The 24,935-nt window shown below is 40.1% G+C and overlaps 1 protein-coding gene across 1 annotated transcript; it reads left to right on the top strand.

Annotated features, from left to right (window-relative positions):
* Window positions 1-214: 214 nt before the first annotated feature.
* LOC145791692 (uncharacterized) lies at window positions 215-577 on the top strand. Its single transcript, XM_082872109.1, has one exon. The coding sequence runs from the start codon at window positions 215-217 to the stop codon at window positions 575-577; it is 363 nt and encodes a 120-aa protein (XP_082728235.1).
* Window positions 578-24,935: the final 24,358 nt, after the last annotated feature.

Raw genomic sequence — 24,935 nt, 5'->3', positions numbered from 1 at the left:
TCACATGTTGGTGGATTCCAGCTGTGGTCTTTCCACGTAAAACTCTTTGTGTTGTTTTGTTATTTATCTTTTCTTTTATTGTTGAGCTCGGTTAGTTTGAAACTCTTAAATCTCTAATCACCAGATCATGGGACTACAATATTTCAATTAGTATCAGAGTGGGATGGTTGTCCTTTATTTTTTAAACAAAATCTGATATTTGTGTTTATTGACTATGGATTCAAACCAAGGAGGAAATAATAATAAATGTCCTCCTTTACTTGATGGAACAAACTACTCTTATTTGCAAGCTCGTGTGAGGGCTTGTTTAAAGTCTATCGATGAGACAGTTTGGCAATCTGTTATGAATGGTAGGGGCGAACCTACGATCACTGTTGATGAAGTTAGTACTCCTAAACCTGTTAACAGATGGGATAATAATGATTACTCATGTTCAAACTGGAATAGCAAGGCTATTAATGCTCTCTTTAGCTTTGTCACACCTGAGGAATTCTGTAGAATTTGCACGTGTGAAGTAGCTAAAGATGCATGGGATATCCTTGAGACAATACACGAAGGCACAAATTCTGTTAAATGATCAAAACTTCAAAGGCTCACCGCCAATTTTGAAACTCTTATAAGGAAAGATAATGAGTCTTTTGATGAATTTTATGCCAAACTTAGTGACATTGTCAATTCAAGTTTTGCCTTAGGCGAGAAAATTCTAGAATCTAAGATTGTAGCAAAATTTTTGAGATCTCTTCCCGATCACTTTCAATCAAAAGTTAGAGCAATAGAAGAAGCTCAAAACATTGGCACTCTAAAGCTGAAACAGTTGATTAGGAATTTACAAACCTGTGAGACAAATCTTTTCTCAAAGAAAAAACAAAAAAGACGCCTTAGCTTTCAAAAGTTCTCATGAGGATGTAAATAAATCTGATGTTGATGATGAATTTGAATCCAAGATATTGGCATTTTTCACAAAATAGTACAAAAAATTCTTGAAAAAGAAACATCTAATCACAAGGATTCAACTTTTAAAGAAAAAGGGAATGAGAAACTCAAAAATTTTGTAAAATCTAGTAAGTCTACTTCTTGATTTCAAGAAGTTAAATGTTATGAATATGGTGGTCTTAGTCATATTTCTCTTGAGTGTCCATCTAAGAAAAATATGAAGAACATTCTTGATGTCACTTGGGATGATGAAAGCGATGCAGACCAGGAGAAAGATGAAGGAAGATCAAGTGGAAGTTCATTCATGGCATTTCATGCAACCCTGGATAAAAAGGCATTGGTTGCTAGGATTGACCTTCCTAGCAAACACTCTAATGATGAGTCCTCTGATAGTGAAGAAGAAGATTTTAAGGAAACCTACGAGAAAATGTACAAGGAATGCCCTAATCTCACAAAGCAGAATTTTGTACTCACTTCAAATCCAAAGAAATGTGAGGAAGAAAAAGATTCCTTGAAGAAAAAACTCAATGGGGTTCAAGCAAAAATAGGAATCCTCATCATGGACAAAGCCTTCCTGATTGACAAACTCAACACTTGTGAGAACGAAAGAACTTTTTTTCTTATTGCTCACGATGAGCTAAAAAAGAGAGTATGCATTCTTTCAGAAGAGGCGGAGAAAAGAGCTGGAATAATAAAGGAACTTGAAGAGAAATGTGCAAAAAGGAAACTGGAACTAATTGGACACAATGCTACTCTCAAGTTTTGGAACACCAACTCAAAGAACTTGAATGAAGCCCTTAGTGCTCAGCAAATGGGGTTTGATAAGAGCAGCCTAGGCTACATCAAAGGTGTCAATTCCATATCCAAGTCTTCTATCTCAGTCAATTCCCAGGAAGTGCAAGGGTTTTTCGCTGCAAACGGTAAAATTTCCACAACTCCTCTTGTTACTCAGATTCCTAAAAAGAAAAATGACATGCTTGTATGTCATCATTATGGTAAAATTGGTCACATACGCCCCGTATTTGTATTGATTTGTATGGTTTTGTTAAAAGAAGTGATAGAAAATCCAACACTTCTTGGGTGAAGAGACAACCTTTTATGTCAAAACAGAATTTTCTCAAAACTCCTCATAAAAAAACCAAGGTAGTATGGATTAGAAAGAGTGACCTAACATGTTTTGTGGTACACACCGCCCTTAAGGCTAATGACACTAGTGTGTGATATCTTGATAGCGGTTGTTCTCGTTACATGTCCGGTGATAAATAAATTTTTTTACCACAATTGATCAATTTGAAGGAGGCCATGTCACATTTGGAGACGGTAGTACTTCTAAGGTCATCGACAAGGGTTCTACAAGTGCTCCAAGACTACCAAAACTTGATAATGTTTTACTTATGGATGGACTCATGGCAAATTTGATTAGCATTAGTCAAATGTGCGATTCACATTACGAGGTTTTATTTTCAAAAGACAAATGTCAAATTTTGTATTTACAAGAAAATACCATGATTCATGAAATTCGCACATTTGACAATTGCTATGGGATTCATTCCACAAATGACCTCATTTGTCATTCAGCCATCATGAGCAATGTTGATCTTTGGCATCAGCGACTTGGACATATTAATTTTAAAGATCTAGCCAAAGTGGCCAAGAAGGAACTTGTTCGAGGCATTCCTAAATTGGGAAAACCATCTAACACTGTGTATGGATCATGCCAATTGGGTAAGAAAACCAAAGCTCCTCATAAAAATATGAACATTTTGCAACTAAGCACCCCATTGAGCTTGTTTACATGGATTTGATGGGACCAACATGAACTGAAAGCATTGGAGGTAAAAAGTATATTTTCTTAACTGTTGGCGATTTTTTCCATTTTAACTGGGCAATGTTTTTGAAAGAAAAATCTGAAACTTTTGAGGCTTTTAAATATTTGGTCCATTGCCCAATTAAAATACCTTGTTCATTTTGATTCTTATGAATTCAAAATGAACAAGGGTTAGCTATTGGGCAAATTATAAGAATCTGAACGGATCATGGTCATGAGTTTGAAAATAGCTCTTTTTTGGGTTATTATGAGTTGCACTGTATTAAACATGAATTTTTCACTCCTATTACTCCACAACAAATTGGAGTGGTTGAGAGGAAAAATTGTGTTGTTCAAGAAATGGCTAAGTTCATGCTCATTAGCAAGAAACTCCCTCTCAAATTTTGGGGCGAAGCTATTAATACTGCTTGATATGTCATAAATCGTTTGTATTTGATGCCTAGAACTTTGCATAGCCCTTATAAGCTTTGGAAATGAGTAAAACCAAATGCCAAATATTTTTAAACTTTTGGAAGCAAGTGCTATATCTATAAAGATAGAGAACAATTAGGTAAGTTTGATTCCAGGAACGATGAAGGTATTTTTCATGGTTATTCCACTACAAGTCGTGTATTTCGTGTTTATAATTCTCTCACATTCACTATTATGGAGTCCATAAATGTGATTGTAGATGATGCAGAAAGTTCCACAAGCCAATGTGAAAATGTGGTGTATAGTGGAGATCACATATTCGACATCACACCAACTATGCATGAGGAGACTCAAATGCCCAACAAAGAAACTGTGGAAGCTTCAACTCATTCATCAACACGTCCAACTCCAACATTAGAGCCATCATCAAGGGTAAAGCTTAATTATCTTGTGCAACAAGTGATAGGTAATGTCACAGACTGGATGAAAACCTGAAAACAACTTCGGGAAGATGTATCTCATTTTTGTTATGTATCAATGGTTGAACCTAAAAATGTAAAGGAAGCTTTACATGATAATTTTGGATAAATGCTATGCATGATGAACTTGGCCAATTTGAGCGAAACAAAGTTTGGACTCTTGTCCCTAGACCTAGAGATACTAATGTGATAGGTACTAAATGGATTTTCAAAAATAAATCTAATGAAAATGGTACTGTCACTCGAAACAAGGCTAGGTTGGTAGCTTAGGGATATACTCAAGTTGAAGGCGTGGATTATGATGAGACGTTTGACCATGTTGCACATCTTGAATTTATTAGAATTCTCATTGTTATTGCATGCTATTTTAGTTCAAATTGTATCAAATGGATGTCAAAAGTGCTTTCTTGAATGGATTTCTCAAAGAAGAAGTTTATGTTGAACAACCTAAAGGTTTTAAGGATCCACATAACCCTTCCTATGTTTACAAATTAGACAAAGCTCTTTATGGTCTAAAATAGGCCCCCAGAGCTTGGTATGAGAGATTGACATATTTTCTTATTGATAATGAGTTTCAAAAGGGCGGGGTAGACAAAGCATTGTTTGTTAAAAGAACCAAGGATCACATTCTTGTTGCCCAAATTTATGTGGATGATATTATGTTTGGATTAACTTCGAAATCTCTCGTCACCTATTTTTCTGAATGCATGACACATGAATTTGAAATGAGTATAATGGGTGAGTTGTCTTATTTCTTGGGTCTTCAAATCAAACAATTGTCTAATGGAATGTTTGTGTCTCAAACCAAATATGCTAGGAATCTTGTATCTAAATTTGGTCTTGAGTCCACTAAGCACGCACGGACACCCATGAGCACTAGTGTTAAGTTCTCTAAAGATGATACCGGTTAAGATGTTGATCCCACACTGTATAGAAGCATGACAGGAAGTTTTCTTTATCTCACAGCAAGTCATCTAGATATCTTTTTCAGTGTTGGGGTTTGTGCTCAATATCAATCATGTCCTAAAGAGTCTCATTTATCTATAGATAAATGCATCATTGAATATGTGAATGAAACAATAGGACTTGGGATTTGGTACTCTTTTGACTCCTCTGTTATTATTGGGTTTTCTGATGCTGATTAGGCAGAATGTGTTGATGATCGAAAAAGCACATCTAGGGTTTATTTTTACATGAGTCACAACTTGGTGTCTTGGCATAGCAAAAAGCAAATGCCAATTTCTCTCTCCACCACTGAAGCATAATATATTGTGGTAAAAAGTTGCTATGCACAAATGCTCTGGATGAAGCAAATACTTCATGACTATGGTTTGGACTAACAAAAACTCACTCTTTTTTATGATAACACAAGTGCTATCAACATTTGCAAAAATCCTGTCCAACACTCACATACAAAACACATTGGCATCCATTATCATTTTATTCATGAGTTAGTCGAGAAGGGTCGATTATTCTTGACTATGTTTTAACCAAGAATCGAAAAGCTAATATTTTCACTAAATCTCTAGATTTACTTACGTTTGAATACCTTAGAAAGTTTTTAGGTGTTTTGCTCATTGATTGATTCTCTTATTTTTCTTCAAAATGAATCTTGTGTTCGTCGTTGGTTTTTCAAAACTTGTGTTTTGCACACAAAAAAAAAAAAAAAATTGATTTGATCATTTTGTGTGGGATTCTTTTTTTTTTTTTTTTAAAGAATTAAGGGCTGATGAATTTTTGATCTCATTCCATGCACATTTTCTGGAGGTCTAAAAGTTCAGTCTTTGTACATGAAAGATTTTGATAATGTTCATCATGATTGTGTTCTCATCTCTTAAGGATTGTCCAAATTCAAATGACCAATGTGTGATAATGAGAGCATAACCTTACTTTGTGTTTTTTTGTGAAAGGTCAAGGAAAGGGCTACATGACTGAGTGTGTTATAGCTGTCATGATTCAGAGGATAAAATTCATGTTTCATGGATTCAGCTACCACTTTTTGCAATGTGAAAGCCGCATGTAACAACCATTTGTTTCTTTATTTAAAAATTAAAAATTAAAAATAAATAAATAAATGAGAGATTTGCAGAAGTGAATCTTTGAAATGGTAAAGCTCTCTAACTCATACATTGGCATAAAGAAGACTGGCATCCAATAAGGAGCATGCCATAATCCGTGATATGAATAATTCATGTTACTCTTTTCATGGTTGTGTTAAACTTGGTAGTCTCCAATTTTGCACAACACACTTTTTGCATGAGATTTCACATTTTCATCTTTCTTCACAGTCTCAAAATGAGTGTTTTGCCCATCTTGTGCATAATATCATTCTTGTTTTAAAAAAATTTAAAAAAAAACACCTGTCTTTTATCTTTTCAACAGTGTATGCACAGGATCTGATGTTTCTCTTGTCTTCTGAGTTTTTTTCTTTTTGCGTCCGTTGTTAGTTTTTCTGCTTCCATAGACTCATTGTGTTTGTGGTCACGGTTTTATATACCACTCATGCAGTGTATCTGGTTTAAAACCCTCGCGACAAAATCGGTCACGATTAGTTTCAGGGTTTCTCTCCCTCCTCTTGTGGCGATTTGAAATCTCCTTAGATCCTAGTCATTTTCTCTTCTCTCTCTGCTTGTTTGGTTGATTTCTTGTCCTCTTCTCATGATTTTGGCAAGTTTCTCTCCTTCCTCTCTTTCATTCTCTTTTTTTTTTTTTTGAGCCTTAGTTTTTTTTTTCTTTGTTCGATCTACTCTTCTTTTGGGTTTCTTTCTTGTTCAATCTTCTAGAATCATGTGGGGCGAGCCATTTGGTGTGTTATTTTGTTGTTTTTCTGTTTGTCTTCGATTTGTGTCTTGGTGTCATGGCCAAAGAATCTAGGAAAAGGCATAAGAAATTTGCCAAAAGGGCAACTTTCAACTCTGCTATTTTTTGTCTCAAGAACATGAACACATTTTTCAAACTCGTTTTTCTAGTCAAACTGTTTTGCTTGAGCAAGATGTTGAATCTAACACTTTTGATGAAATTCACATTGGGGGGTGGTTTAACTCCATTGGTAGTGATTGGGTTCTTTTCTTTAATGGCCTTGTGAATAGGTCTTGGGCACAAGAATTCTATTGCAATAGTCATACTATTACCATAGATGACTCCTCTTTTGAAAACCTTTATTCGGGGCACGACCTTCACTTCTGATGCAAATTTTCTTGCCGACTACCTTCACTTGGAACGTCCTGCTGAGTGTGAGTATCCTTTGGATAGGCATCCTGTCATCAACCCCATTGATTTCAATACCATTGCCCATAGTTTGTTAGGCATTCCCCATGTTTGGGTCCCAGGTTCTTTCCTCCTTCATCATGACCTCACTCTTTCGTGTCGGCTACTCAACCTTATTGTTGCCACCAATATCAACCCCACACTCCACTTCTCTTATGTAACTCAAGATCAGGTGGTATTGCATCAGTCATCATCTTCCAATTGATCTTTCCCTAGTTTTTTATCGTCCACATGTAAGCCATTTTCACCAGGAAGAAGAATCTTGGCCTTCCCTATGGTTATCTTCTTACAACCTTCTTATCTTCACATGACATCTCCTCTAAACCTGAAGATGATGTTGTCGATCTTAGCCTCTCTATCACTAAGAGAACGGTGTGTCTCAACAATGCACAAGTCAGGGGGGAGTCAATTGAGCTATTGGATATGGAGGTCGAGGAGGTGGGCATGTTGGTGTTGCTGCTACAGTTGGGAAAGAACATGATGGAGAGCACGCTGCAGACACACATGTTGAGGGAGAGCAAGGACCCTCCATTCAAGAGCAACTCTATCAAATGCAAGCTTCACAACTCGCCTATTAGACCAAGATGCAAGCCTCACAGCTAACATTTGTGTCATGAATGAATTGGGCCGGAGGCCATTTGATAAGAATGAATTGGACTCGAGGCCGTTTGACATGAATGAATTGGGCCCGAGGCCATTTAACATGAATAAATTGGGCCCGAGGCCATTTGATAAGAATGAATTAGGCCCAAGGCCGTTTGATATGTTTGGGCCTGAGGCCGTTTGACGTACTAGATGGAAAAATGGATGGGCCTAAGGCCGTTTGATATGTCCGTTATGAATTTCATTCTTGTAATTTCTTTATTTTGATATTATTCACTGAGTTTTCGCTCACTCTCATTTATGTGCATATAGGTGGGCAAAGAGATGTCCAAACCCAACCTCAGTGAAGAATGTGAGAAGAAGTCAATTTTGAGGAGTTAACCTGAATGTCTCACATTTGAGACTTTGTTTTTGTTCTTTTATTTTTGCTATCTTGGTGAATATGTTGTATCACCTAAGTACATAAGCTTTTGTTTGGTTGACTATGAATTGAACTTCTTGGATGGTCAAAGATGTTAATTCTGTATATATATGTGTGAGTTATTATGATATGTTTTTGGAACAATTTTGCCATGCCATATAAGCATAGCTCATTGGACAAATCTTTAAGTCTGCTTCCGTTTAGCCCCATTATTATTAATGTATATCTGATTTTGATTGAGGCCGTAAGTAATCTCATGATTACTGGCCGGTTATGACCTTAATCCATAGGGGCGGGTTCGGGTCATGACAGAGTGGTATCAAAGCACGAGTTAATAACTCACACACTTGTCCTAATGAGCAATAAACATCTAGAAAAGATTTAGGATGCATTCATGTGACAAGTATGAACTTGAAGATATCGGGAATATGCTAAAATGTTTCGAAACGAACGATTATGTGCTATATGTTTTATAATACTTACATTGTGAATTATTTGAATATGTATGCTCTTTTGTATATACACACTTGTGAATATTGTTGTATAAAGAATAATGCAAATTTAATCAAATAATTGTGAGAACAAGAGGTGACGAATTAGAGGAGTCCTCTACTACCAGAATGGATATGATGGAAAAATTGATACAGGAAATGGCAGAAACATTGAGACAACAACAACAGTGGCAACAACAATGGCAACAGCCACACCCTCCACCTCCACCTCTGGAACCGCCTGCGCAAGACCTACAGAATGATGACCTAACAATAGCTCTCACCAAAGAGTTCATAAAAATGAAACCGCCACAGTTTCAAGGAGGATTAGATCCGTTGAAGGCTGAGGCATGGGTCCTTGGGATCGAAAAATTGTTTGAGGTGTTTCCTTGTCAAGAAACATAGAAAGTATTGCTAGCCACCTTTACGTTAAAAGATAAAGCAAGAAGGTGGTGGATGTTGATACGTGAAAACAATAAAGATATCGACTGGGCGCGGTTCTTAGAAATTTTCTACGACAAGTACTTTCCACAATGTGTTTACAATAGGAAAGTGTCAGAGTTTATGGAACTTAAGCAAAATAGCATGATAGTAGCTGAGCATGAGGCGAAGTCCACTGAATTGGCCAAATTTGCACCGCACATGGTCGACATCGACTATAAGAAAGCAAGAGACTTTGAAGGAGGCCTCCAAGATGATATTCTAGGCAAGGTGAATGTGCTAAAATTGGAAACCTATATTGATATATTAGATCGGGCCATAATATCATAAGCTAATATAGCCAAACAGAACAAATCATCAACCGATTGGAAAAGTAAGAGGCAGGGCTTCTTTTCGAAGAAAAGACTTTCAAAAAGGTAGAATACGGGGTTCTCGAGTACTTCATATTCTTCCCAAGATACATCCCCAATGTGTAGCCAATGTGGTAAAAGACACCGTGGGGTTTGTTACTGTCTTTCGAGGGCCTATTTTTAAGTGTGGAAAGGTAGGGCATATGGTAAGGGATTGTAACCAAGTCAGCGAAAAAGTGGCTTCTAGTTCAACTGAATCGGTCCCAAAACCAGGAAATACCACGATGCCTGCTACGATGAGAGACACCATGAGACAGGGAAAGGTCTTTGCATTTGTTCCGGGCGATACTCAAAACACAGAAGCCCTCGTTTCAAGTACTATCTCTATTTGTAATCAGGATGCATTTGTATTAATTTACTCCAAATCGACACACTCCTTTATAACATATGCATTTGCATCTAGATTAAATAGACCCCTAGAATCATTGCCATATTTGCTATGTGTATCTTCTCCATCAGGGGAATCTGTGTTGTGTACATCTGTGTGTTGCTTTTGTGATATGCGTATTGGGAATGCTACTTTGTATGTAGATATGTTACCCTTAGACTTTAGACATTTTGATGTAATTATGGGCATGGACTAGTTATCTAAATACTTTGCCACCATCGATTGTGTAACGAAACAAGTTGTATGTAGACCACCAGGACAGGAAGAAATTATGTTTGTGGGTAATGGGGTAGTGCCTCCACCTTATTTGATATCCGCAATGAAAGCATGTAAATTAATCAGGAAGGGGTGTCAAGGTTACTTATGTTATTTATTGTCTAAACAATCTATAAATGTTGAATTGAACAATATCCCTATTGTAAGCGAATTTCCAGATGTATTCCCAGATGAATTGCCAGGAGAATTGGTTGACATGGAGATAGAATTTACTATTGATGTTGTGCCAGGTACACAGCCTATCTCAAAAACCCCTTACAGAATGGCCACTGCTGAGATGAAAGAATTGAAAGAACAGTTGCAAGACCTATTGGACAAAGGGTTTATTCGACCGAGCACTTCGCCATGGGGTGCACCGGTGTTATTTGTGAAAAAGAAAGATGGAATTTTACGCCTGTGTATTGACTATCGAGAACTGAACAAGGTGACAATAAATAATAAATATCCCTTACCTCGTATTGACGACTTGTTTGACCAATTGCAGGGATCGCAAGTGTTTTCCAAAATTGATTTGAGATTCAGGTACCACCAGTTGAAGGTAAAAGTAGAGGATGTTGAGAAAACTACGTTTCGGACAAGGTATGGCCATTATGAATTTCTTATTATGCCATTTGGGGTGACTAATGCTCCTGCAGCATTTATGGACCTAATGAACCGCATTTTTAAGACTTACCTTGATGATTTTGTTGTGATTTTTATTGATGATATCTTGGTATATTCAAAGAGTAGACTTGAATATGAATACCATTTGAGAACTGTCTTGCCCAAACTAAAGAGATATGAATTTTGGTTGGATGAAGTTATTTTCTTAGGGAATCTTATCAACAATGAGGGGATGTCAGTAGACCCACAGAAAATAGAGGCATTGTGAACTGACCTACTCCAACGAATGTAACAAAAGTCTGCAGTTTCATGGGCCTGGCCGGGTATTACAGACTGTTTATAAAGGATTTTTCAAAAATAGCTGTACCATTTACCCAACTCACACGCAAAGGACAACCATTTGAGTGGACAAATGAAAGAGAGTCTGCCTTTCAGGAATTGAAGACAAGACTAACTACTACACCAATTTTGACGTTGCCCTCAGGTATGGAAAACTTTGTGATATATAATGATGCTTCTTACAAAGGGTTGGGTTGTGTATTAATACAGAGTGGAAGGGTGATTGCTTACACCTCTCGATAGTTGAGGCCACATGAGAAAAACTACCCAACACATGACCTGAAATTGGCCGCAGTTGTTTTTGCTTTGAAAATCTGGCAGCATTACCTGTATGGAGCAAAATGTGAAGTCTACACGGATCATAGAAGTTTAAAGTACTTCTTTACCTAGAAAGAATTAAATATGCGACAAAGAAGATGGCTTGAGCTAATAAAGGATTATGATCTTCAGATTTAGTATCACCTCGGGAAAGCCAATACAGTTGCCGATGCATTGAGCAGAAAATCAACGGGGAACCTAACTTGCCTACTCACCGAACAGAAGGAGATCTTGCGAGATTTTCAGAAAGCCAGGATTGAAGTTGTGTTGCATGAACAAGTTAGGTTAATGGCTGCCATTTCTACTGAACCGACAATAATTAAGGAAATCAAGCAAAGGCAGAGAGAGCATGAATCCCTCAAGAAAATAATTGATGATTTTGAATTAAATCCTAAGCCAGAATTTAGTATTGAAAATGAAGCATTTAGGTTTCGAAGCCAAATGTGTGTGTAGACACCCTATTTTTTATGGCCCTTCAAGACTTAGATGTTCTTGAAGGTACATCCGATGATGAATTTGGTTGCTTGCCGAGCGCTCAAAGTCCTTAGCGGAATGCCACAGGTTTGAGCCTTCCAAACCCTGCATCCTTTTTGTCTTCTTTTTGGACCATGTCTTGGTCTCTTCCACTTGCAGTTTTTGGTGGCCTACCGGCCATCTATGAGGGCTGTCGGCCAGGGCTTTTGGCCTGTCGACCATCACTAATGGCCAGCCGGCCACCAGTGTTTTCTGTAGATATTTTGTGCCAGCTGTAAACACAGATGCACCCATCTTCACACACATGGAGGGCTGGATCTCCTTGTATAGAATTCATGTTTTCTATATATAGGGAGGCCCTCTCTCATGTTTTAAGGTTGGAAGATTTAAGACTCAAATTTCTCTCTCTCTCTCTTGTATTTCTCTACGCCTTTGCCTACTTGTGATAACCATGTTCCGTATTATGCTAATTGATCTTGATTATGATTATGATTATATGTTTGGCATGGTCTTGTACGATAGTTATATGATTATATGTGTTTTTGTATTTCTATCTGTTCACCGTAGGAAAATCTGTTTGATTTTCTACTTTAAGATTTAAATGGAAGGCCTTAGAGGCGTCAGAAACTGAAATTGATTACGCCTTTGTGATCAGCGTAATTTTTAGTGCATATGGTGAAATTTAATTGAAAACTGATTCGGAATGAATTAATTAGATTAAAATTGATTTAATTGTGCTCAATTAACTAATGTTAATGAAACTTGATTAAGGGTGTGTATATAAAGGCCAGATACACTTAAACTCCTCATTTTTGAACTCAAAAATCTGGTTATATGCTCTAGAGAGAGAGAGGGCTGGTTCAAGAGAGAGGAAGAGGGAGATTTGTGCATTTTGGCTCAAAGTTTGTGAATTTGGAAGCTACACTCAAGATTTAACTACATTTGCGAGAGATTGGAGCTCCTAGGTGAGTAGATTCATGAGTTTAAGTTTGTAATTTTGTGAATTCAAGTCATATTGTAATCAAGAATGTGAATTATGTTGAATTTGGTGAGTTTGAAGTCAATACACACATGCATGTATAGGATTATCATGGTTTTACACACTCAAGCATGAAGCATGTTGTATATGAAGAATTGAGCACCAAACTTTACATGCATGAAGAATTTTGTGTAGCTTCATGATTTTGAACACCACTTGTACTATTTGAAATGGAATTAAGTTAGCATTTTACATGCATGCAAGATTCATGTAATTAAGGAGCTTGATTACTCGAGTTTTGAAACCAACAAGTAGAATTTGAAGTGATTTGAGAAATGAACCATGACTATAGTCAATTGGTTCCAAATTAATTATGTCCTTGTGTTATATGATGTCCTTCCATGCTTTTGCATCAAAAATATGAGTTTTGGAGCCTTTGGGGTTGAGTTTGAAGTTCAATCGAAGTTCTGGAAAACCCAGAATTCGACATGTCCGCTCAAGCGGGGAAATCGCCGCTCGAGCGTGAATTTCTAGCTCTCAGAACTTTTGCAGACATTGATGTACGCTTGAGCAGGGAGAGTCACGCTCGACCGTTGGTCACATGTTTCGACTGTCAGCTCGAGCGTCCGAAGTCACACTCGAGCGTAAAAATAAGGCAATCATTACTTTTGTAGACCAAAGGGGGTCCGCTCGAGCAGTGAAAACTACGCTCGAGCTGCTCGAGCGGGGAGCCCTATTTCTGAAATTTTGAAAAGATGATTCTATGTTTTGTTTCCATTCTCTTTCACTCCTAAGCACTCTTAGGCATACATTGAGCATTGTAAATGGACTAAGAAGATAAGAGAGAAGCCTAAGAGGAATGTATGAATTAAGAATGGATTGAATCGTTTGTGACCCGATACGTGTTATGTATTATGTAGGGTCGAGCACAAGGACGAATCCATAGGCAAAACACTGTGAGTAATATCTTAGTAAAGATATTTTGAAGTATGCTATTTGTCCAATTGCTTACTCCTATTTGAATTTCATAAGTCTGTTAATTTGAATTATGGACAAATATTTGTTACGCCAAATGATTGGGCCAAAAGCCGTCGGACATGAATGATTGGGCCAAAGGCCGTCGGACATGAATGATTGGGTCAAAGGTCGTCGGATATGAATAAATGGGCCAAAGGCCGTCAGATATGAATAAATGGGCCAAAGGCCGTCGGACATGAATGATTGGGCCAAAGGCCGTTGGACATAAATGATTGGGCCAAAGGTCGTCGGATATGAATGAATTGGGCCGAAGGCCGTCTGATGTATTTGTTTCGAATTGCATTCATGCACCTCCCTTAATTAATATTATTCACTGGGCTTTCGCTCACTCTCATTCATGTATCTGTAGATGAGCCAAGGGATGTCCAAACCCAGCCTCAATGAAATATGTGAGAAACAGTCGAAGTTTTGGAGAGTCAGCCCAAACGTCTCACGCACGAGACCTATTTTTGCCCTTTTGTTCTTTTGTTATGTTTTTGCTTATCTTGGCAAAAACTTTGGATCACCTTTGTATATAAGTTTTGTTCGGCTGACTGTATAATTGAAAGTTCCTGGATATAGATTAACTCTATGTGTATGTATGAGTTATTATGAAATACTTTTGGAATGATATTGTTATACCATGTATGCACAGTTCTATGGATAAAGTTTTAAATTTGCTTCCATTTCGGCCCTTAACTCTATTGAAATATGTTTTATTTGGTTTGAGGCCGTAGGTAATCTCATGATTATTGGCCAGTTATGTCCTTAACCCATAGGGGCGAGTTCGGGTCATAAGACTACTTACACTACACTTTTGCATATCAACCCTTAACCAAAAGTGATTATCTTTGAGCTGAGGTTGTTTGTGGCCCTCTTAGAGCTCTACAAGTTGTTTTTGGCTTGAATTGTTGCTTGGAATCACTCTTCTCTTCAAGAGGTATAATACTTTGCTTTGCTTATTTGTTTTTCCCTCTTTTTTCTACTGTTTTGGACTGGTTTTGAGCTATAAAAAACTTTGTTTTCATGGGCTAAAATTAGTGTTTTGGGCCATTAAAGGTTAGGGGGTGGTACATCCCTCTTTATTCCTTGTTGTTAAGGCCTTTGCACTTTTGTTTTCCATTTTAAAACTACCTTTTTTGGGGCCTTTAACCATTGAATTTTAGAGATTTTTCAGTGGCAAAAAAACACATTTTGAAGTCCAAAATTGGAGGGGTTAGCCTTCCCTCCTTGTGTCTTGTTTGCATGCCTAGTTAGCCCCATGTATTAGCTTAATGTTTTAGCTTTCCGTGGCTCAAGTCTAGCATGTTTTGCACTCTGTTTTGACCTGTTTTAGCTCTGTTTTTGGCTAGTTAAGTCATTTGAGTCTTGTATTGCATAGTTGTAATGTACGTCCATTCACTAGCTTGTTGTTTTAAGGCTTTGACCACCATTGGTTTGAGTTGATTGCATGTTTTAGTGTTTTTTCTCACCTAATTCCAGCACTTATAATCTCTGCAATCTCCCTCATTTCTTCATTTTTTTTTATTTGCTTTGAGAGTTGTTTCAACCTTAGGGTTGTTTAAGCTTGAGATTGAGGCTCATGCTTAATGGTTTAATCCTCCTTTGAGGGTTCATTACCAATGGCATGAAGCTTCTCTCATGCCTTAAACTATCCCCTTGGTTGACACTTCTTTCATTTTAGAGAACACTCACCAATGGACAAATTGATTAAAGAATGATTTGGTAACTAAAATGTGTAAACAAAATTGGTAAGTAAAAGAGGCAAGATAAGCATATCTTTTTGTTACATTGCATGTGTTCAAATCGGTCGTTAGCTTGAACACAAGGGAAATGGGATATTTCATACTCAAAAGTGATGAAATGTGTCACTTTCCTAGGTCTCCATTGCCCTTGATCATGCATGATAGGGTGATGGTTCTTGAGTGTTTTGTTTTGCATTCATTAAGCTTGCACCCCTTGAATCGCAAGCCATCATGCAATGAAATTGCTTTGATTGGTGGTTTGTCGTTTAAGGTCACAATTCCCTGGATTTGTCCATGAAAAGGAGAGGTGAATTGTGCAGACAATCCTTGGAAAAACCCTCTTTTTGCTCGTTTGTGCTCTGCTGCAACATGGTGATCTAGTGCATCAGTGGCCAGCAGTGTACTATTTATGGCCAACAGGCCACCCTTTTGGCCAACAGGGGCCGGCAGCATCCATCCATGGCCGGCAGTTTTGCTAAGATGGAGCAAAAAGGTTCTGGAAATGATCAACCCCACAAACAGAGGCTTTCGAGAGCAAAATGGAGGTCTTTTCGGGCCAAACCAAGCTTATGCATCTTCCACTTCCCGGGGCGAAGCTGTGGCAGCATAGTTTAATGTCTTAATTGCTTAGTTTGTGTGAATTTGTGTTGTAAATTAATTAATTGGTTTACTAGTTGGTTAAAGTGTTGTAATAATTAGTAACTAACTTAGCTTAGTTTCTAGTTAGTTAGTTAGTTCTTATTCATTCGGACCCTCCTTCACGAGGGCGTAATGTTATAATAAGTGTGCATGCGTTTATGTATGTCTTCCAACCCCACGTCTTTCTCCCTTTTATTTACCTGCTTTTGATGGTTAGATTAGGGACATGTTTTAATTAGCATATCGCATCCTTGCATCCACTCATCTTGTCTTGCATGCACCGAGACTCAGTGCATCATTCAAATTGCATTGTCATTTCAATACTTCTTTGAATACATGTTTAACCGCATGTTGTTCAAATCAATCCATATGCCATATTAGTAGCTGAGCCTATTAATTGCATATTGCATGTGTTGCATTAGGCATCTTGTATAGTTAGGAATCATGCATAATTTTCTAACTTTGTCTTCTTAGCTCAGAGTATTAGGTGAGTTTTTACGCTTTATCATACTTGCATAAGTGTGAATGTTGCCATGATTAGCATGCTTGCCATGAGGCTATGTGCTTAAATGCTAAACTGCTTAAATGCCTGTGGATGAAGGCTTGTTGTTTGAATTGGAATGATTCAACGAATATGCGTTTTAAGCCCACTTTGTTGAGTGGCAAATCATGTTTTAAGCCCACTATGTTTGGTGGCAAATCCGCAATCTTTAAGCCCACTTGAGGTGGCAAATTCAAACCATTTTCGCAAACAAACATGAGTTGAATCGTTCCAACTTGAACAAACTAGTCTATACTTGATTGTGCGCATCACGTAGTAAAACTAGCTTAATAACCGGAACAAGAACACATAATGTGTATAAAAAAATCATATCATGATTAGTAGAGGCCGATCTTTGATCGGGCTAGCGGGGGTGCTCAATTCATGATATTCCCCTCTCATACCTAAGTTCCTGAGCCAAGACAACTTTGGTGATGACGAACACATGGCATTTGGCACGAGTCATGGGTTTCCTAAATTTCTCCAAAATAAAATATTTAGGTGGCGACTTTGTATCTGGCAAAGTAGTACAATTTTGGCTTTTTTTTATTTAAAATCAATTTTCCAAAAGGTTTGCCGGATTGGACTCTTTGGTGTTTATCAATTTCACATTGCACTTGTGAGATTAGATTCAGAACCGCAAGAGTCTGAACTGTAGGCCTTTCTTTTCAAACCTTCCGAAAGGGGGCGCGAGAAAGGCGAGCTACAGTTTCTGGCAACTCCGCTGAGAAATTAGAGAACTTGACTCGAACTCATGATATGACATTTTATCTACACTTATGTGTTTCTTTGCATTTGCATTTGCATTGGTGCGCCTAAGTCACAGTGCTTGCTATCTGTTATTCCTGAACGGTTTGCTGGAGGCTTGCTTGGAAAAAGCTTGCCAAAAGGCTGACCGTTTGCGGGCTCTGCCATGATGGGAACACAACCCTTGGATCTAGATTACCGCTGTACCATTTGATCCACCTTTCACTTCTCGGTGTTAGATGCGAGAGGTATATTAGTTAGTCTTGCTGAGGTACTCTTTTTTGACCAATCGACCTAGTTGCATATCAAAAACTATAGAGACTGTTCCAAATTAGGACAGGTTTCTTACCCGAATGTAGGATTGTGTGAAATACATTGTTTGAGTAGTGAAACCCTAGTTCCTGACGAAACTAGGACAAGGTAACCCTACCCCATCATAGGGGTATTTTTGGCTCTCACTTGCTTGATATGTGCTTTTAGAGTGAAACTCTGCAAGAATGTATGTATCAGTTGCAAGTTTGGGTATCAGATTTGGGGGCAGAAATCAGTTTTGAGTACAGTGTTGCAGCTTTGATCACATCAGTGCATTGATTAAAATCTGAGTTGGGGTGCTGCGCGATTTCTAATTTTTGTTTTCCTTTTTGCTTTATTTCTTTTTGCAAGGTAGTTTACCACAATTTCTTCAAATGATTTTGTTACCCCCTAAGCACTCTAGACCCGTGTAAGGAGACTTTACAAATTCGGGGATCTTTTCAGGGGACAGCCAGTGTTTACTTCACTCTCATCAGTTACGAGACGGAGGAGGGTTAGGCACAATTCACCAGTACAATAATCATCAACATCTAGTCAAGATCAAACCTCTACAGCTAGACCAGTAAGAGACTACTCGCCTATCCAGATGGCCCAGTTTTCTTCAAGGATGGAAGACTTGATTCGCAATCTTTAGCAAACCATTGAGGCTATGCAGCTAAATGCTGCCCGCCAAGCTAAGATCATAGCCCGCCAAACTGAGGTCGCAGCCCGCCAAGCATAAATAATAGATAGGCTTCCGCAACAACAACCATAACCGGCAGTAGCCTTTGCATCCCATGCACCCCCATGGGGAATTCCGACACTCGGGGTCACAGTTAATGTCGAAAAGAATATGGGCATTCCGGCAGATCTAATCCCACCTCAGACCTCTAAGGCACCAATTTACCAGATAGAGGCACCATTTGAATTCGAGGTCGAACCCACTTCACTGAAGGTCAACAAGCTAGAAAAGTTTTTCAAACGAGCACAGAGCGTGAACTCAATCCCTAACATTGAGGATGGATACACAAATGCCGCAATGACTCTGCCAGACAGATTCAAGGTGTCGCACATAGACCGATTTGACGGCTCCGGGGATCCCATGGTCCATTTACGTTTATTCTCTGATATCTTACGACCATTGGGTCTCACCAAACTTCAGAGGTTGTCACTATTTGGCCAAACGCTTTCGGGTATAGTGGCCATCTGGTAGAAAAAGTTGGAAGACTCCGTGAAACGGAACTGGGAGGATATGGCCAAGGCCTTCATCACGCAGTACTCCTACAATACCCAGATCGAGGTCACTACTCGTGATCTTGAAACGACCCGTCAGGAGCCGAAGGAGGGCTCCTCGGACTTTGTGACTCGATGGATGGCTAAGGCCTCTATGATGACTATCTGGCCGTCTGAAAAGGACCAAATCAAAATGGTGGTCCGTAACTTGCAAGGAAGATTATTACAGAAGATGATAGTCCTGCCTTTGTTTACATTTGCTGAGCTCCATGAAATAGGGTTCAAATTAAGGATGCGATGAAGTAGGGGTTGATAGACCATGAGAAAGAGCAGCCTAAAAGGCCTTTCACACGCAGTTCCAATGCAACCACGAGTGCAAGCACAACTGCATGACAATCCGATGTCAATACAGTCACCACTACAGTCAAAACAGCCAACCTTTTCGCCAGTACATCCAACACAACTCCACAAACCTCAAATAACCAAGCTCGAACTCAGAGGGTTTTTACCCCACTATACATGTCCCTATCCAAAACCCTAGGGGTCCTGATCAAAAAAGGGCATCTGAAGCCGTTAAAACAACGCCCATTACCCGATCCTCTCTCACCTAAACACAGCCCGGCTAAATATTTTGCTTTCCACCAATAGCATGGTCATGACACTGACCAATGCTATAGACTACGTCATGAGATTCAAGATCTCATTGACAACAAAGTGATAGCACCACCTAAAAGGCCAAATGTCACCACAAATCCTCTCCCACCACATAACCCAAGTCCCTCTACCTCGGCATATAAACCCCATCCACACACTGGCCATCCCTTATGACCCTAGTGTATACATCACCCCTTCCCACCTACCTAAGCCGGCGTTGTTCATCCTTGAGAGCACAGACTTGTGCATGATGAGCACTTCTTCACTCCAACCCGAACCAGTGGTGGTGGCAGTGGTAGACGAAGGGAGGTCAGCCTTGACGGAAAGTGATAGTCTATTGCCCGAGCGCTCTGAAAACTTATCTGAAATGGTGCAAGCCCCGTGCTGCTATATTGTGCCAATCAATCAAGCTAAACCGAAGGTGGTGTTACCGACTAGGATGGAGGTCAGTGTAGTTCAAGAAGATGGACCAAGTCAGGGATTAGATGATCCGACCGACCTAGAAGAAGATCTAGACAATTTGCAGTTCTACGACGAACAGGATCAGAGGGACATGTATATTGATTGGTTTGATCTGAATGGGTCGACAGACAATTCTGGGTGGCTTAGCGATGAACTTGACCAGGAGCAAGAAACTAAACCGACACTTGAGGAAAAGGGAGTAAGAGTAACTTCGGTGGCTGGAATGGCCGAAGACAAGGGAAAATTGCCGGTGAGCCCCGGTACTAAGAATTTGGCTCAAGACCTGGGTGTTATGAGTACCACAGATACTGAACAGGAGGCCGCATTGAAGTGGCCTGTGTAGGAAAAAGATCAAAGAAAACAAGAAGCTGGAACAGCTCAATGCCCTGCGAGCGATACTTCTGATAAAGGAACAAGTAGAACGGAACTGGACAATTGCTTGTCAGTTGCCAGTGAAATGTGGTGGGAAGATGACGATTTGCATCTTACTCATATTGACAAGGGTTGGGGTGAAGGCCTGCCAGACAACACTTGGTATGTGGAAGAAGTTGACCATATGACAAGAAGTGGCCGATATTTCAAACCACCGCATCTGGACCAACCCGAAGCATCCAAGAAGGATAAAGAAGTTGAGAAACAGAAGGAAAAGCAGTTGGAGGAAGAGGCTATGCTAAAATAGTTGAAGAAGATTCAAGAGGATATATCTATCTAGGGTCTACTCATGACTTCACGGGTGCACAGACAGACTGTACTGACGGCAATGGATAAAGCTAAGTTGTCCATCGACACCACCCCAGAACAACTGGTGGGATTAGTCTTCCCGGGAGGCGCTGCGCCAACTTTGACCTTTTCAAACAAGGAATTGCCGCCAGAAGGCTCTGCACACAATAAGCCTCTATACATATTGGTGGAATGCCGAGAAAAGTGGGTACCAGTGGTGTTAGTCGATACTAGGTCTGCAATCAACATCTATCCATCCCGTACAGCGTATGCCATTGGTTTGAAATCGGCAGATTTTGTGCCTATGACCCAGGTGATCCGGGCGTACGACCATACAAGCAGAGAAGTAATGGACACGGTGCAGATTAGAGTTCAAGTGGGTCCGACACAATAGGATATTGAGTTTCACGTCCTTGATGTACCGGCCACTTTCAATCTATTGCTCGGAAGGCCATGGCTACACCAAGTAAAAGTTGTTTCCTCTACTCTTCACCAGATGCTCAAATACTCTCATGGAAAGGGAGTGGCCATCGTGTTCGGGAATTCACCTATACATCCTCTGCCAGAGGTCACTATGCTTATGCTGGAGATTGTGCATGGTGAAGAGGATGTTTTCCTTTCTGGTTTTACCTTGGCCGAGGCCCGGGCAGTACAGACCATCTTGGCGTTGGATGAGGGCTTATATGTTAGTGCTCAATCAATCTACTTCATGAACAAGCTTCAGCATGTGCCAGGAATGGGTTTGGAAAAGAGTGGCCGGAAGGGCATAACTGCATTGGCCGATGTGCCACATAACCCGCACTCCTTTGGTCTTGTCTATACGAACACCAAAGAGGACTGGGTTAGGAAAGGAAGAGAGATGGCAGGAAGAGCTAGAGCAAAAAAAATCGGGAAGCGCTATGAACTTGTGCACCGACCAATCCAGGGGACCCTGAATGGTCATTTTGTCCGAAAGGGTGAAGACTTCTCATTCTGTGGTTTCCTTGAACCCTAGTTAAACTCTGAGAAGTAGCGGGTTCCCGGTTTTGAGATTTTCTTTGACTTACAGCTGCAGGACAGTGATGCAGAGGAACAGACTGAACTAACCGCTGAGGCTGCAAAGAGCATAGAAAGTGATTCCAACAGCAACGAGTCTGAAGTAGGAGCAGCACTAGCATGTCTCCTTTCAAATCCTCAGATCAACTCAGAGAGCTTGGGGGATAACCTAGTCGTTTCCATGATCAGGGACCAACCGGGTGCGAACCCTTCTAGCGGTATCTTAGATGCATCTGACGCACTATCCCTCATTTGGCAGCTGGAGGAGGGCTACCTGTCTAGCAGTTCTGAGTCGGGTAATGAATCAGAATCTGATTCCACTGAGTCTGTGGAGTCGGAATCAGATTCCGGTTCTTCTAAGTCAGGGTCCAGTATTCCTGAGGTTGATAACCCGGATGCCAAGGTTTTGTCCAGGTCGTTCTTTTTTTTTTCCTTTGAGTCGGTTGTAACCGAGGAACTGGATCAGCTTGACCTTGTGAGTGAGAATGCCACTGTAGATTCTGAGTATTTCTCTATGCCTCTTGTTTATTGCTTTGATCATGATTTTCAAAATTTTGATGAAAATGATGAGGAAGGAATTCCTCTATTTTTGAAATTTTTGATTATTCAAGAGGAAGAGAGGTTTGTAAAACCCCTTGTTAATGAAATCATTCCAATTAATGTAGGTACTAAAAAGGATCCGCGTATGGTCCAAATTGGGTCCACGTTGTCTTCGGAGGAGTGGGAGCGCTTAGTCACTTTATTAAAATATTTCAAAGATGTTTTCGCGTGGTCCTACGAAGACATGCCTGGAATCGATCCTGAGATTGTACAGCATCGGATCCCTCTTGAACCCGAGGCCCGACCCATTAAACAGAAATTGCGAAGAATACACCCTGATTGGGCTCTGAAGATTAAGAAGGAGGCCACCTAGCAGATAGACGTAGGGTTCTTGCTTGTATCTGAGTACCCAACTTGGTTGGCTAACATAGTTTTGGTGCCTAAGAAAGATGGTAGAATTCGAGTGTATGTGGACTTCAGAGATCTGAATAGAGCCAGTCTGAAAGATGACTTTCCGTTGTTGCACATTGACGAACTGATGGACTTCACCGCGAGCCATGCATTGCTCTCCTTCATGGATGGATTTTTCAGGTACAACCAGATTCTGATGGCACCTGAGGATATGGAGAAAACCGCCTTCACTACGCCGTGGGGAACCTACTGCTACAAGGTGATGCCGTTTGGGCTGAAGAATACCAAGGCTACCTATCAAAGGGCTACAACCACAATTCTGTATGACATGATCCATAAAGAGGTCGAGGTATACGTGGATGACATGATTGTCAAGTCTAAGGAAAGAGAGGGTCACTACACCGTCTTGAAGAAATTCTTTCAACAGATCAGAGAATACAAACTAAGGTTGAATCTGCAGAAGTGTACTTTTGGCGTAACAGCAGGGAAAATGCTTGGTTTCTTGATCACCCAGAGGGGCATCGAGGTAGATCCTTCCAAAGTCAAGGCCATCCTAGAAATGCCACCACTAAGGACTGGAAAGGAGGTGTGAGGCTTTCAGGGTAAAGTGTAATTCATAAGACGTTTCATTTCTAAATTAACATTGACTTGTGAACCACTATTTGGTCTCCTGAAGAAAGGAAAGAAGTTCCGATGGGATGATCGATGCCAATTCGCTTTCAAGTAGATCAAGCAATACCTTCATAATCCACATGTGTTGTCACCACCAAAGCCGGGGAAGCCTTTGATTCTGTATCTGTCAGTAACAGACACAACGATGGGATGCATGCTTGCTCAGGAATCTGAGGATAGGGTGGAGAAAGCCGTCTACTACTTGAGTAAGAAAATGCTGGATTATGAGACCCGCTACACTCTGCTAGAGAAAGCTTTCTTAGCCTTGGTACGGGCTACCAGGAAGTTGAGGCACTACCTGTTAGCTTACTCTGTAATTTTGGTTTCGAGATTAGATCCCATCAAATATCTCTTTGAGAAACCAGCGCTTACGAGCAGGCTAGCCTGTTGGTTGCTTCTTCTCTCCGAATTTGACTTGAAGTATGTCACTCGCAAGTCTGTCAAGGGTAGAGCGGTTGCTGAGTTCCTGGCAAATCACCTAGTGGATGGGGATGAAGCGGTAGAATACCTGTTCCCAGATGAAGCTATTCTGCAAGTCGAGGAAGAGATTTGGACAATGTACTTTGACGGAGCGTCTAATCAATATGATTATGGGATAGGGGTGTTGCTAATAGCACTCGACAATTCCCGTATACCCTTGGCCTTCAAACTCCGGTTCAAAGTATCTAACAGCGAAGCAGAATACGAGGCTTGTATCTCTAGTTTGGAAGCCGCCCTGGAACTAGGGGCAAAAAGGTTAGACGTCATTGGGGACTCGAACCTTGTTATATCGCAAGCAAAAGGAGACTGGAAGGTCAAAGAAGAAAAGATGAAGATCTATCACCTGACCCTGGATGTTCTAATTCCTAGGTTTGAGAAACTAACCTTTACACATCTACTAAGAGAGAATAACATGTTCGCTGACGCCTTATCAACTCTATCTTCCATGATAGACATCTCACTTGGAGTTCGGATGCTTCTGATCATCATTAAGTAGAGGTATATGCCGGCCTACGAGACTATCGCCGTAATAGATGAAGTTCAAGATCAAAACCCTTGGTTCTATGACATCTGAAACTTATTGGAAAAAAAGGTTTATCCACCAGGGGCTAATGCCAAAAATAAGAGGGCAATACGGCGGATGGCCGTTCAATTTATCATCTGCGGAGGTAAGCTGCACAAGAGAGGTCATCTGGGAATGCACAAGTTGTGTGTCGACGCAAAGGAATCAAAGCGCCTAATGGAGGCCATTCATGGGGGAGAGTGCGGAGCCCACATGAACGGAGTAATGTTAGCCCAAAAGATTCTCAAGCAAGGTTACTACTGGTCTACTATGGAGGAGGATTGTATTGGTTTTGTTCTGCGATGCCACAAATGCCACATTCATGCCAATCGCATGAATATTTCGCCGTCGAAGTTGTACAACACGACTTCACCATGGCTGTTCTCAGTCTGGGAAATCGATGTCATCGACGCAGTTACACCGAAAGGGTCAAATGGGCATGAATACATTCTGGTGGCAATTAATTACTTCACAAAGTGGGTGAAAGCTCAATCTTATGCAGTGTTGAAGGCAGCGCATGTGGCT

This window comes from Camellia sinensis, chromosome 5 (genome assembly GCF_055761805.1).
Source record: "Camellia sinensis isolate YWXY chromosome 5, ASM5576180v1, whole genome shotgun sequence".
NCBI classification, from domain to species: Eukaryota; Viridiplantae; Streptophyta; class Magnoliopsida; order Ericales; family Theaceae; genus Camellia; species Camellia sinensis.
Note: the sequence above shows the minus strand (reverse complement) of the source record. Positions and strands in the feature narration are given on the sequence as shown.